Source organism: Lutjanus erythropterus, chromosome 12 (genome assembly GCF_056507025.1).
Source record: "Lutjanus erythropterus isolate fLutEry1 chromosome 12, fLutEry1.hap2, whole genome shotgun sequence".
Taxonomy (NCBI): domain Eukaryota; kingdom Metazoa; phylum Chordata; class Actinopteri; order Lutjaniformes; family Lutjanidae; genus Lutjanus; species Lutjanus erythropterus.
Genome location: NC_139328.1, coordinates 12,288,951 through 12,303,879, shown reverse-complemented (window position 1 = coordinate 12,303,879; position 14,929 = coordinate 12,288,951). Strand labels below are relative to the sequence as shown.

The 14,929-nt window shown below is 38.0% G+C and overlaps 1 protein-coding gene across 1 annotated transcript; it reads right to left on the bottom strand.

Moving 5' to 3' along the window:
* On the bottom strand, nucleotides 1-11,785 carry LOC146317689 (tetratricopeptide repeat protein 39C-like). Its single transcript, XM_084732865.1, has 13 exons — nucleotides 11,356-11,785; nucleotides 8,970-9,018; nucleotides 6,958-7,086; nucleotides 6,701-6,815; nucleotides 5,247-5,652; nucleotides 4,116-4,284; nucleotides 3,912-4,005; nucleotides 3,723-3,830; nucleotides 3,519-3,628; nucleotides 3,310-3,433; nucleotides 2,810-2,907; nucleotides 2,396-2,626; nucleotides 1-839 (listed from the first exon to the last, which is right to left on the bottom strand). Exons 1-12 carry the CDS (start codon nucleotides 11,499-11,501, stop codon nucleotides 2,459-2,461), a joined length of 1,716 nt encoding a protein of 571 aa, XP_084588991.1. The 5' UTR covers nucleotides 11,502-11,785; the 3' UTR covers nucleotides 1-839; nucleotides 2,396-2,458.
* Nucleotides 11,786-14,929: the final 3,144 nt, after the last annotated feature.

Genomic DNA, 14,929 nt, shown 5'->3' with positions numbered 1-14,929 from the left:
TTCCATTTTACAATAGTCAATTTATTATCTTAAAACAAACAATATAAAGGAGAACCAGTTTACAGAATAGCACTGTGTGCAGAGGCCACTCAACAGTGGCACAACATGATGTTGGCACAGCTATTAAAACTTGTGTGCAAAACATATTTACACTAATAAAAACACTTCTGCTTAAAAAAGGGACTACGCCAAAAAGAAAAAAAAAATCACCATTTAGTACTCATGCCTATGAATTAGCAAAGTCTTTACAGCACAAATGTCAAACTCTACAACCAACACGGAGATGGCAAGAATATCATCTTCTCAAAGTCATAGGCTGAGTCACTCATTTTAATTGCTTTGTCAATTAATACTTGATATGTGCCATTACTCTACTTGACCTGACTTGTCTCCATATCAGAGGTAACACTGTCCCTCTGTGGAAGCAATGTGATTGATGCTTTTCAAAATTAATTAATAGATTTCCTGATTGAACCGGCATCTAGAAATTAACCATGTAAACAATAAAACTCAAAACTGTTGTGAAATACAGTAACATAAGTAAAATGTCTCTTGTAACTGTTCTCCCATAAAACATTTAAAATATACAACATATTGTGCACATTTCAAAATGATGCATTGGCTCAGAATATGAAAATAAAAATAATTTAATTAAAATAAATAAAACAGTGTAACATTAGTGACCAGAATGGTGTTGTGGCTGTCTTAAAGACACTTCTTCCAGTGCTTTCTGAGGCACAGATAAAATGTCATGGCTGGCCTTCAGCCCTCATGGAGGCGAGAGCTGAATGAATACGAACATGAAGTCTGTTCTCAAAGTCATAGCCGGCGTAGTCCTCCTGCATAATCCATGAAAAAAGACAAAATAGTGAATAAAACAAAGTTTTATGTTTTTTTCGCTCTGCCTTCTAACAGGCTTTGAAGTCTGCACACTCAGACAGATCAATGCACTCGCTGCCCAGTCATGTAGCAGCATACCCATTAAAGAGCCCGCTGCCCGGCTCCTCCTGTCAGACACTGCTGCATCTGTTCAGACATGCAGAGTTATGGCAACAGCAGAGACTTTGAGATCTGTGCTCTGTCTGCTGTCCATCCACTAACAGCATCAATGGTGCTGCATCAGACGTTAATGCAAATTCAAGTGGGTGAGGCTGCAACCAGTGCACCTCAGGTAATGTAGACACAAACTGATGAAACTATTTGGAACGGCCTTCGCCACATCTGGAAAAGGGTGTAACTGGGCAATTTTTTTGCTTTTTTGTTTAACAAAGGTGTTGATTGTGGTTGGGATGTGACCTGCTTTGCTGTGTCATGACTTCATGCTGACATCAGACAATGCTAAAACATCAAAACCAACGGGGTGCAGTATGAGTGGTTCCCTCTCCTTATGGGCTCAGGCAGGAGAGGAGAATGTGAATGTTGCCTGTGCCTGTCTCTGCAAATGAGTGTCACCCCTTGTAAAGACAGTCCTCTTTTGGCCAGTGCCTCATGAGCACTGAGCAGGGGAGAACAAGCCTCTCTTTAAGCATCAAGGCAGTTTTTCAGACCACACAAACAGTGTACATCAATGTTTTTTCCAGCTAGTGTGACACCATCAACCTCCTTTTCAGGTCAGTGCCCACTTGACCCACTGTACTCAGTTGACTGACTTCAAAGAGAACCTTGACTTACAAGTCAGTCTCCACAGGCTTTGTTTAATAAAGACTGAAGGAAAACCTCCCCTGATGACCCAATCCAAAATTTTTAGGGCAGCCTTTCATATTGGGGTGATGATTTTGTGTGCTTATTACTAAGAATGAGGGACGAGTGCATCTTTGAAAACACAGGAGTGTAGGTTTGTCAGTGGTTGTTCTCACCGCCATTCAAATCACTACTTTGCATTTAGAAATCCCCAGACAATCAGGAAGTGGGGAGATCTCAGATTGTCTGGTATCGTGAGACAGAGAGGAACCAAACAGCGGGCTTACTGCTCCATTATTGGGTTATTTGTGATGAAAACATAACTGCAGCTAACATAACATTTATTTCTCTGATTCACTGGCTTTTTCATTAACAGCGATCTTTCTCCTTATTCAGTCATAAACTGTCTGAATAGAACTTGTTTTCAGACATATTTCAGGCCGACTGAAGCAGTCTCATCGGCCACTTGTGATTGGCCACCGCAGTATGACATCAAGCTGTGTTTCTCTAAAAGAGCACACCACAAAGTTGTTTTCCAGCATATCCTGCTGCCCCCACAGCCCAAACAGACTATCGCCACTGAGAACTAATCACATAAACTTGCTACCAGCAACTTAAAGTTTCAGGCAATAAGCACATGACAACCAGTATAAAGTACAATTCTTTATAAAGCATTAAGCAAAAAAAAGCCATGAAATAAAGAAATCTACTGTACCTTGGCCTGAAGCATTAGCATTCTGCCCCTTCCTACAGACTGGAAAAGAGGACAATAAAATATTTAGACTATGTGACGCAGACAAGGGAGTCTCTCTATCACACACACACAAAAAAAAAAACTTGCCTCAGGGGTGTTGAGCAGCACACACCCCAGTTCATAGCAGGAGTATGGCTGAACGTAAGAGTTGCTCAGACGACCCACCTCATCCCTCACAGCCAGATGGAAATACTGCAAAATAAAAAGAGGGGAGATAAAATCAGTTCCAACTCTCATCACCACAGAAGGGACTTTTATGTGATGAGTACACTGTTTATGAGTCCTACAACTACAGCTGAGTGCAGTGTGTCTTGCAGAGCCTTGTATTTCCAAGTCCTACACATCACTACCACTATTAATTATACATGGGAGTACCTGAATGGCATCTTTGGTATTGTGAAGACATTTGCTAATGGCACCAAGAAGCAGGTTTTTCAGGCCTGCTGACGAAGCATCTTCAATGCCCTGCAGCACTAAAAAAGAAAAAAAAAGAAAAACAAAGTTCAAGGGACAGTTCACCCCAGAATCAAAAATACATTAACACAAATAAATTTCATATTTGATGATGTCGAGGAAAGCAAGACCTTTTGTGGAAATTCTAGGGAAAAGTTCAAATAAGACATTACACTTTAACTCTCTAGATTTTATTCAACATTTATTTAATAGCAAGGAATCACTGAGGGAGTGGCCTCGCTTACAATGATGTTGAGAATATCTGATTTGATTAAATTCTTATATTAAGCCAACTAAAAAGACTAAAATGACTGAAGTATGACTAAATCAAAATTTGCTGTCTAAATTAAGACAAGAAGCTGCAAAGCAACACACAAAAAGTGTAGTTTGGTGATTTAAATATTTTAAAATCAAGTACCCACCTTGTGTCATTGCCTGCAGTTTGGCGGTGGAGCAGTTGGGCAGAGCTTTCCACAGATAAAGAATCTCAATCACAGACAGGATGCAGAGCTCTTTGGACAGACTGGTGCTTCTTAGCTTCTCAGCCTGAAAAAATGGATATATTCATACTTCACTGATTTTTATTATTAAGTTTAAAAAGAAAAAAAAACAGCTGTATATATGCACCTACCCTCTTCATGGAGAACAACTCTATCTGATTGTTCTTGCGTTTGAAAAGTCTCTGAACGTCTTTGAACACAGAGATGGCTCCCTCCAGGTCACCTGTGGCTCCTTGGCACACTACGCAACACAACAACATAAAATTTGGATTATGAGCCAATACCAAACTCACAAGAAACATTCTTAAAGCCTTATTCATTGGTGTTGTTACCACCTCCAGTTAAATAGGCGTAGTAGCACTGGGACCAGCGAGACTCGGTCTTCAGTCGCTCAAAAGCTCTGTAGGCTTCCCTGTAGTTCAGTTCAATCATGCTGCACCAACCTGAAATGTTCAACAATCAGAAATTATGATGCAGACTGGCGCTGAGGAAGATGGCGTGAAATCTGAGAGGGAAAATAGTACCTATTTCATATAAACACACGTGCTGAATCTCCCTCTGGTCAGAGGCCAGATCTAAGGCATCACGGAAGGACGTCAAGGCACTACTGATCTGGCACTAGAAAGGGGAACTTTGTGGTGTGAGTTACAGGCTGAGACAACATCGAGCTTTCCCAAGTTAGGAGAAAAGGCCACACAGATATAAAGGCTATTTTTACTTGCATTTACCTCAAGGCGTTGAACTCGGCCTTTGAAGAACATGAAGAGGGAGGAGTTAGGATAGATAGACTCCCTTTGTTGAAGAATGGACTTGGCTTCCATCAGGCCTGTCTGTGTGTCTGTGCCATCCAGAGCAAAGAAGGGCTGCACTACTGTGTGGTACCACAAGAGGGCCAAGCTGTAAGAGAGCCACAGAGTCTATAATGAGTTTACTGTACGGCAAAAAATAGTACAAAACAGTCAAAATCAGTATTAATTAGAATAATCTGTAATGGCTCAAAGGGATAGACTGGATTATTTGATGTAGGGTTGTATGAGGTGCTTATTCATAATAAAAGTGTATAAAGTGTGAAGTTTCTGCAGCTGACTTTCAAACATGACCGTCAAAGCTTTTATTTTGAAGGATAACCGAAGAGAGAACTATCAACACTGTATAGAAATTACATCCTTCAGTAATAGTGTTCTGTTTTCATTGTACAGTGCTTTGTAACTGTGTTTTGAAAGGTGCAATATAAATAAAGTTTAATATTACTAATAATAGGACATTACTGAACCCTACCAAAAAAAACCCTGACACATTAAAGGCACAATTTGGATTATTTGAAGTGAGCTTGTATGAGGTACTTGTCCATAGTCAGTGTATTACCTCCAGTACATGGCGGTCGAAACATCCACAATTTAGAGAGGCAGCAGGAATACCAGTATAGACTGCTTCACAATGTACTGTTGTGGACAGGGTCAGCAGCAAAACATGTTTTAGTCACTTTAAAAAAGGCCCGTTTAAAAAAAAAAGATCATTATCAGATTAAGTGTACAATATATTTAGAATGTTTTCACTGTTTTATTTTGCTGTCAGGCAGCAATAGATAAATACCTCATACAACCCCTCTTCAAATAAGCCAAACTGCCCCTTTAACTAATTTCATATTCTGTATTTTGCTGATTTTGTATTTTTTAAATATTTGGTCAATTCCATATGGCTGAAATTGTAACTTCGTCTCACAAAGATGACATCTCCTTTCTTTCCTCTTGAAATGATGCTTCCATTACTTTGCATAATGTTTACAACTGAATTAGTTGGATCATGTTTCTTTCACAGCCAGAGTACAGATACACAAACGTACTCACTCACATACTCACGTAGCTAAGGGTGCCTTCATGTCCTTACTTTCACTGGCGTACGTGAGCGCTGACAGGCCTTGAAGGCGGTCGCCGGGGAAGCCCAGCAGGTTGACGATCTTCAGCAGGTGTGGCGGCACCATCGAGATACAGAGGTGGAAGAGGCCGTAACCGAAGCTGACCGAACCTTTTAGCCGATCCAGAGCCTCCGGGCTGACGCCGTCCAATCTCTGGGAGGGGCTCGGCCCAGGCGAAGAGGAGCGGCTGTGGTGAGACAGGTCTGAGGAAGAGGACAGCGATGAAGGTGGCGTCAGCTGCTGTTCTGATGCTCTTCTTCTGCTGCCCTCCTGCAGCTGTGTGATGTCGCTGTAACATTTGTTGTACATCTTCCAGGCTTTACGGAGGATCCAGCCTCCTTTGATGTATGCTGTCAGGAGATTAAAGGTGAAGTCAGTGAAAAATGCTAGTTTCATCTTTTTTAATTTCACACATATATGTGAGGAGTCTTCATAGTTAAAGGGCAACTCTGTCTGCGTTATTTTCCATGTTTATCAAATGGAAACAAACTCAGCTGTTAGCAACATAATTATGCAATGACCTACATCAGGTCACATTGGAAAACTTTTTCAGGAAGGCTTAAGAAAACAGCATTTAAACACTGAAATATACATAATTCTACCTAAATCTGATTGTTCAGATTATTTTCATTATCAGTGCTCATTATTTTCACAATTAAGTGGTTAGTCATTTAGTCTATAAAATGTAGAGCTGCAATGCATAACCAGTTATTAATCAACTATTATGTTAATGATTAATAGATAATCAAAATAGGTGGCGATTTTTCATTTTTTCAGAAAAAAATTCAAAATTTTTCTTCCAAACTAACTATTTTCTGGTTTCTTTACTCAGTGTGACAGTAAACTGAATATCTTTGGACAAAATGAGACATTTAAGGACGTCACCTTGGCATTCGGGAAACGCTGATGAACATTTTTCACTATATCTGACATTTTATTGACCAAACAACTAATCGATTAATGGAGAAAATCATCAACAGATTAATCAATTACAAAACTAATTGTTAATTGCAGCCCTAATAAAATGTCAGAAAAATGTGAAAAAAGCATAATAATTTCCCAGAGCCCAGGGGGATGTCTTCAAATTGCTTCTTTTGTCCAATCAACAGTCCAAAACCCAAAGACTATTTATTAACTATTATAAATGACAACCAAAAGCAGCAAATTCTCACATTTAAAAAGCTGGAACTACCAAATGTTTTACATTTTTGCTTGAAACATTACTGAAACAATTAGTTATCAAAATTGTTGGCAGCTAATGTTCTTTTGAGCGACTGATAAATTAATAAATTAACTGTTGTAGCTCTACTGGGAAGCTACAGAATGATATAAAAACCTCAAGTAAACAAAAACTAATGAGCCAACCCTTTAACCATCAATTGCTAAAGGTTCTCTTACATGACAGCTCTTGTTTGATGAACGACAGCACTGCAAGGTAAACCTGACAGTCTGCAATGATGATCTGCCTCTGGAGTCGGTCAACAGCAGCCACCCCCGACCTCTGAGAGTCCATCTGCCAAACACACGGACAACTCACACTTACACACCGATGTGACAGACGTGTCCGCAGGCTAACAAACCTGGACATTATGTTCAAACTTAAAATACTAATTCAATTACATTCAATCGAATTAACTGTTGAAGGCGTTACTCACACTCCTCTTGATCTTGTTTTTGATGGTTTCAATGACACCAGTGTTTTCACTCTCACACAATCTCTCTGTGGCTTTCAGGTCCTCAAAGGCCATCTGCATTTTCTCCTCTTCAAACGTCATCATGGCGTTCTACAAAAAGGTAGCCAGAGAGATAATCCTGTTATTTACAACTACCTCAAATCAAATGGTGAAATTGACAAAAGGATATGATACATTCTTCATTACATTTTGAAATTCAATTTTTTAATGTTTAAAGACAGAGTTTTATAATGCATCCATTCCTTTAAATTTTAATTTATCAAGTTATAATATCTCTAAATTTATTATAATTACCACAAAGGTCTATAGCTTGTTTATTCCATTATCACGCTTCAGGTTCCAGGTGATACATTACTGAAGGAAACAATTATCTGTCAAGGTGAAGAATCCCCTTTATTTTACCTGCTTATTTTTTTATCATTAGGGTTTTCTTGAGAGTTTCTCTGCATGTGCTGAGATCTGAAGTATCTGGTTGCCTTGGCCAGCTCAACCAGATTATGTGTTCAGACATAAGATATGAGAGACTTTATGTATTAGCATCCATCTGTATACAGTGCAGTGCAGTGCAGTGCAGCAAATAAAAGGAATAAAACCGTGTATCTCTTGGTCACTGGAGAAAAATGATGAATGAATGATGCAGCACTGAGTGGGAGTGAAGTAAACATTCAGACTACACATACAAAACAAGGTGGAAACATGAACCCAGGTGTAATATGCACACTGTACAAGAGTATAAAATACGTTTTTGCACTTAGTTTTTCAGAATATCGTGTCATGCTTGTAGGACTACAAGACACCTACAGTGTACAGCCAAGATTTTAAAGTGGTGACCACCAGGGGGCCTCAACAAATTGGAGGGAAGATGAAGATAAAGAGATCATTTTGTGTATTATTATAAAATATAATTTATAATGTAGGATAGATAGATAGATAGATAAATGGATAGACAGACAGATAGATTGACTGATAATTATTGCATCAGTAAATGTAAAGAAATGTATTCAGAAGAGTTTTTTTCTCTTACATCTGCTGTGGTACTATTAATGGGCTTTTAAGGACGAGTATGACAACTGATGCTACATGGGAGGCATGAAAAAGTCTGGGAACCACTGGTGTAGAGTCCTACAGATGGTGACATCAACTGGCCTAATTTGGGAGGAGTGCACTGGCTTCCTGTGGCATTTAGAATTTATTTTTATGTCCTTTTCCTTACATACAAAGCCCTTAACAGGCTAAGACCAAGTTACATTCCTTGTTCCCTTCTTGCCTTCAAGAACCTTGTGACCATCTGCAGCTGGTTTACTGGAGATTCACAGAAACAGCCAAAAGAAAGTCAGTGATGCAGCGTTTGTCAGTTACGCCCCAAAGCTCTGGAAAACATTACCTACAGATATAAGAAAAGCCAGCTCGCTAAATATTTTTAAAAGAAAGCTAACAATGTATCTCTTCACTTTAGTATTTACTAGCTATGACTCTGCTTATACAGGCCTGAGACTCTACTTTGCATTTTGCTTTGCATATACGCACTGCTGCCCTTCTTTTAAAATGTTGTTTTCTTTGATTTTATGTATTATATTACTCTATTTTAAACGTCAATTTTAAAGTGTATCATTATTATTATTATTATTATTATTATTCCAATTTTTGATGACATCTTGCTCTTGGTTCTTATTGAATTTGGATTCACTTCTTGCAGCTTTGGACAAAGTCATGTAATATTACATCATAATGAGTGAAAACTGGATTATAAAAATACCCTTCAATGCAAACCCTAATTCACGAGTGGATCAAGTTAGTTGGCCACACTTTTCTGGCATTGCGCAAGGCAGGAAAATTCCTTTGACCTCGTTATGAAACAGACATATTTTTTAGAGGGAAATTTATAGTCACTTTTGTCAGCACTTACAGTAGGTCACAAAGTAAACATAAAACAGAAGTGATGCAGAAAGCTGTTGCCTCTTGAGTTGACTCACCAAAAAACTCACAAAACTGGCCCCGAAACTCATCAAAGGACTGTGGTTCCTGAAAAAGTAAATAAAGCACAGGTGATGTCAGTCAGGGACGTGCTACGTGAACAGGTGGCAGATCTAGAGGGCACAGAAGCAGTTCATAGGTGGAATCTGGACTGACAACAATATGTTAAGCCTCTTTCATGAATCAAGCACAGGGTTGATTCACTGTGGAGACATGAGCAAGGTGAGGCTCAACAACTTGAGGAATGTGACAGTCCCAATAGGCACAAATATCCCTTCACAGGCTTGGCGGTGGTTTAAAGCATCACTGAACACGTCACAAGCTTGTTCTTGGTTGCTGTGTCTGTGTTTTTCACTTCCCTCCATCTTTTTGCTGAGGTAATCAAAGCAGGATGACACCTAGCGCTAAACGCAATTAGTGGAAGAGGTGACATTTAGTTTTCACCAGGGGTCTGGACACACAGGGGGTGCATGCCCTTCTGTGGCATCAACATTCGAGTTGAAAGCAAACCTTTCCCAGAGATAATCAGCCCTTATAATCACATCACATGATTGAAGGATGTGTGCTAAATGGTCAAAGTGTGTGGTTTAAACGGAGCAGGGGTTCCCAAACATTTTAGCTTTTGACCCCTTTAAACAAAGTAATTTCTATTTATGACCCATCGCAGTTTGCTTATAATCAGGTTAATTAAACTTGTTTTATTTCCCCTGTTTTATTTGAATAACCAAGATGACAAATTTAACACTAACCTGTTCAAAGTAGTCGGCCTGACAGGACTTCTAACCTGTTTAACATTAATCCTACTGACTGGGGTACCTGCAGACAGTATTGCCAGAGGGCGATTTTCCGTGGGTTAAAATGAGCTTTGGCGACTGGACAGAATTTTGGGCCCGTTTCCCATGAGTTGGGCTGGTTTTTAAATAAATTAAGAACTACAATATATTAAAAACCTATTCACATTTGTAAATGTGTAAACACATTTAGTCACTCAGTCCAACTTTGATATGACATAAATGTTATTTATTCTGCAGCTGTCAAATCTGTATAGTCATTATAAGAGAAACCTCTTGCAACATTACAATTATTTGTGTGGCTTTTTGAGAGCAATCTTTTGGGATTGCATATACTCCTCTCTTTCCATCTTCATGCATGATGTGTGTATATGAGGGGCATACTGTCAAAGCTTGTTGCAGTTGACCAAGTTAGATAAAAACTATTATTTTGTGTTATCACTGCACTTCACTGTCATTTTTTCTTTACTTCTACAGCTGATGACAAAAACTGAAAAGGTTTTATAGTTGCGTTGTAGCCTCCTATTTGTATTCTAGCTCACTTGTGAATACTTAAATTGTTGTTTTATTATAATGTCATATTATAAAAATGATTATGAACCACAATAATATCGCTATTGTTCATATCGTGCATGTACCTGAGCATATGATGAGCATTTCTTGGGCTGGAAAACACCAAACCAGTCTGGTAACACAGCCTGCAGACTCTAGATGTACACTTTTTTATCTTATCTCATATATACTTTATTTTATCATTCTAATTTTTCACAACTTTGTCTATCAATTTGTTGCTAATGACTTAATATCATTGTTCTCTGTTTCTGTTTTAATTAGTCTAGTGCTTTTTCAACAATACCAATGTATTAGGGTCCTGGGGGACAAAAGCATCCAGTTCTGCCTATGCAGTTTTAATAGATGGAACTATATATTGATTTAGTTCATGTTTGCCATGGGTCCGCATTTAAATGATCACACAGCATGATATGGCACAAAGACTTCCTCATGTGCTCTGTCTATTTTTGTTTTACACAAGCCAAATAACTGCAATTTCCTAACATGAGATGACATTAATCACAGTACATAACTAATAATGATTTGGGAAAAAATAAGTTATGGCTGTTGCTTCTTAGATGTTTAGATGGTAGTCTTTCTATGTTAAATCTGCTGGTAGGATGAAGGTTAAGCATTTAATGATCTTCAACACTTTCAGCAACCTGCCACTACACATAATCAGCTACATTACTACACTAACAAAGTCACTAAACTGTTTGTGCATCACCAGTCACACTCTGGGTGTGGATATTTGTTCAAGGTATTCAAACAAGATTCACCCAGCTTGTGACCAGATCATATGCTGACACTGTACAAGTGTGACAGATGTTGAGGTTTTGTTTTGCAAGCACAGCACTATCAAAGCACAGACAGTACTGAGGGGAAATAATGTGTCTTCACTGACCACAGTAGTTTGGAAACAGCAGCCGGTCATAAAATTCAACAACCCCCTGAAGAGAATATCCAAACCCTCATCACTCAAAACAGACACATAGAAACAGAGAGGATCCCTCGCTGTGTCTGAGACAGACACTCACATTACCTGTATGTCCTGAAGAGCTCGTCACTCTCCTTGAATCCATTGTTGAGGAGCATATTGATCCCCTTCAGTGCCAGCTCTGCGTCGTTGATGCGCTCCGTCTTCTCATCCTCCACGCTGCCCGGGGCTGCTTCTGTCGGGTCCGCCATTGAGACACCCGATACCGGAGGCGAAGAGCCGAAAAAAGGAGGGAGGAGGTGTGTGCGGCGGTAGTTTACTTACAGGCAAAATAGTCTCAGCCAGTGGCGCAGTATTTCTGGAGCAAACGCGGTCATGCTCATATTCTTACATGAGGACACTAATAAGCGAACAGGCTCAAGTGACTAACAGCTAACGACATGAGTGTCGGTGTGTTTGCTTGCTGTTGGTCGGTCCCGGCGGTTGGTTGTCTGTTCTGTTCCGTATTCTGCCGCCTGACCGGTGGCTCGTGCGTTCCTGCGCAGACAGGAAATGTGCTGCCTTTCGGTGCTGTCGGAATTATTGTTTTTCCGATGCCGTTGCACAGAAGCAACATGGTAATAACCGCAGAGCCGTGGTTTTTAAAAGGAGGGAAGTAGGACCGAACAATTTTTAAAAATATCTAACTGCGATTATTTTGACTGATATTGCAATTGTGATATAATTTGCGATATTAGAGGTTCTTCCATATGTCATGTTTCTCATTGATTCAAACTGTTCTCAGCACTCAATTATTGATTTTAGAGCAACAAAGTACAGGCTTGAACAAGCTTGTACTCACAAAAGTACAAGTACGCAAAAAACTACTTAATTACAGCAACTTGTACTTGTAATTAGTTACTTCAACCATTGTTTTTTACTATTTATTTATCATTTTTAATCTTCAACTGTACAATGTCTAACAGTAGAGTCACTTTTGTGCCATAATTCAACTGTGCAATATTAATTTAATAGTGCAATACACTGGTTATATTATATTCTTTTATTTTAGTTTCTCATTTTTAATAATCTGCTATACTGTTGTATAATGCACATATTTGTATCTATCCTTATTTTAACATACTTATTACTTCATTTCTATTTTCTTCTCATGTAGGCTATACTTCTGTTCTTGAATGGGAGCAACTGTAACAACCAGTTTCCACCTGGGCATCAATAAAATATTACTGATTCTGATTTTCATAATAATTTAAACGGACAGTTCACCACAAAATCAAATACAATACATATTTGTACATATCCAAGAGCACATGGGTTTGTATTGTGAAGTATTGTCCAAATGTAGGCTATAAAAATAGTCCTAGTAATAAAATAGTCCTATGTTACAAAGCTAAAATACATAACTGGGTCACAGAATCTGTGCAGTTCACAGAATTCGGTACAGAGCCTGTTGGCACCAGTCACGACTTTGCAACTTTCACTCACGACTTCGCAGAGTCTGTGAAGGCAGCATCAGAGTGGGCGTGGTTGTCTCTGCTGGAGATCCCAGCCAGCCAAAGACCTGTGAAGAGTGACTGCAGTCAAGGAGGCAGAAGGAGGGTCCAGAAGATCCAGCTTTCTCACTAAATTAGAATCATTCTTAAACAGTAAATTGGTTTTTTAAAAAAAAAAGTGAAATAGTTTAATTCTATTTTTTTTTTCAATTATTGTTTTATTTTCTATAAAATTTAAATATAGAAGTTCTAAGAATATTACAGCAACACCTGAAAAAACATGATGTGATTGTAGAATGTAAATATAAGGGTAATGTTAACCAGGTTTGGGAGGTTTATTTTAAAAATGTCATTTAATCAGTTTGTTGTTTGGTCCATGAAATGTCAGAAAATGGTGAAAAATGTTGATCAGTGTTTCCCAGACTAGAAGGTGGCGTCCTAAAATGTCTTGTTTTGTCCACAACTCAAAAATCCTCTGTTTACTATCAGAGAGGATTAGAAAATATTAATTAAAAATAAATATACCAGAAAGTGTTCACATTTACAAAGCTGGAAACAGAGAATTTTGACTTTTTTCCAATTAAAAATTACTCAAAACAATTAATCGATTATCAGAATAGATGTAGATTAATTTAATAGTCAATGAATTATAGATTAATCACTGCAGCAATTGTTTTATGCTCATTATTAGGTTTATTAGTTTGTATAGCTGTGTCTCTCTTTGTTGTGTGCAATTTATTGAGCTTATATTTTTTAGCTATAACAGTAACAGAATACAGTTACATAATCCTGTTACATGTAATCTGTTACTTCCCCAAGCCTGGTGTTAACAAAGAGGAAAATCCTGTTTTGAAGTGTAACTGAACACGACTTTATCTCAGAATATTGTAGCTCAGGCTGAATCACCCTGCTCCCAAAACTGTGGACATATGGTGACAAATCAACATTATGTACTGTGTTCCAACACAGTAAATATGAGTCACAATTTCTTCACACCAATATTAAACATGAGGCCTGTTCCAAAAAAAAAAACATTATATTTGTTTTACAGTATTACAATCAGAAGTATCAGATGAATCAGAAGTATACACATTTCTTTCTTTTGCTGAGTGTAATCAAAAATTAATCCCGGATGTCTGAAAAAAATGCATGTTTTGATACATGTAATGATGTGAGTTGTCTGTCACCATGATGGAAAGACCTACTGACGGCACTGAGAAGTATTTATAAAGAACATTAACTGAACAGATTTAAAAAAAAAAAAAAAACGGTTTACAAATCAGTGGTCACAAGACAGGAATGCCATGTAAAAATATGTCCAATTATCATGCATATATTTTTTTTTTCCTCATATCACACATTTCCACAAATGTACAAAGCAGGTAAGTAAACACTGGCTGGGGAATTTAAATACATTAAATACACTTTGTGTCTTTTATTATATTACTTTCAACTTTATAGAAATGTGGGCTAAATGGTCCCAAACATGACTGACCAGAAGTGAGACTTATGAAGTGAGACAACGCTCCACAATATTCAGAACACTTTGTGATAACTCCATCTATGATGGCGGTGTCTGTAAGGCATTATAAGCACATTCATAAGACCTTAATCAAAATGTGAAGTTGTGTGTTTTGGACAATAAAGACTTCACAAAAGTCTCACATGTATCTTGCAGTGGGCAAATACTCCTCTTAACTGTTTTACAGACTAGTATGATTCAACTGCTATTAATGGGAGTTCCCCAAGGATTTGTTTTACTTTTTCTAATATATATTTATGACATTTGTGTTCAAACAAATCATTGAATGTATAATATGTTTGCCAACGATACAGTCCTGAATTTCTCTGCTCCTTTGGCTGAGACAGCAGCCACCAACTTGCAGTCTGACTTGAACTGTGAAACTGTTTTTGAATGCAAACAAAACTAAGGCTTTGCTATTAACAAAAGAAACATTAAGGCTCCTTCCCTCTCTATTTACACTCTTAATGGCATTTGTTGAAACTTATACATGTCTGGGCTTTAGGCTGGAGAAACATCTTAATTTTAAATTTCACACCACATTTTACATTAAATAAAAATTAACTTTTTAAACAACTTTTTAAAAATGAACAACGCTGTCACTTTACTTAAAGATCACAAAGTCATGCTGTAGCATATTACTGATGTTTGTAAGACTTTATTT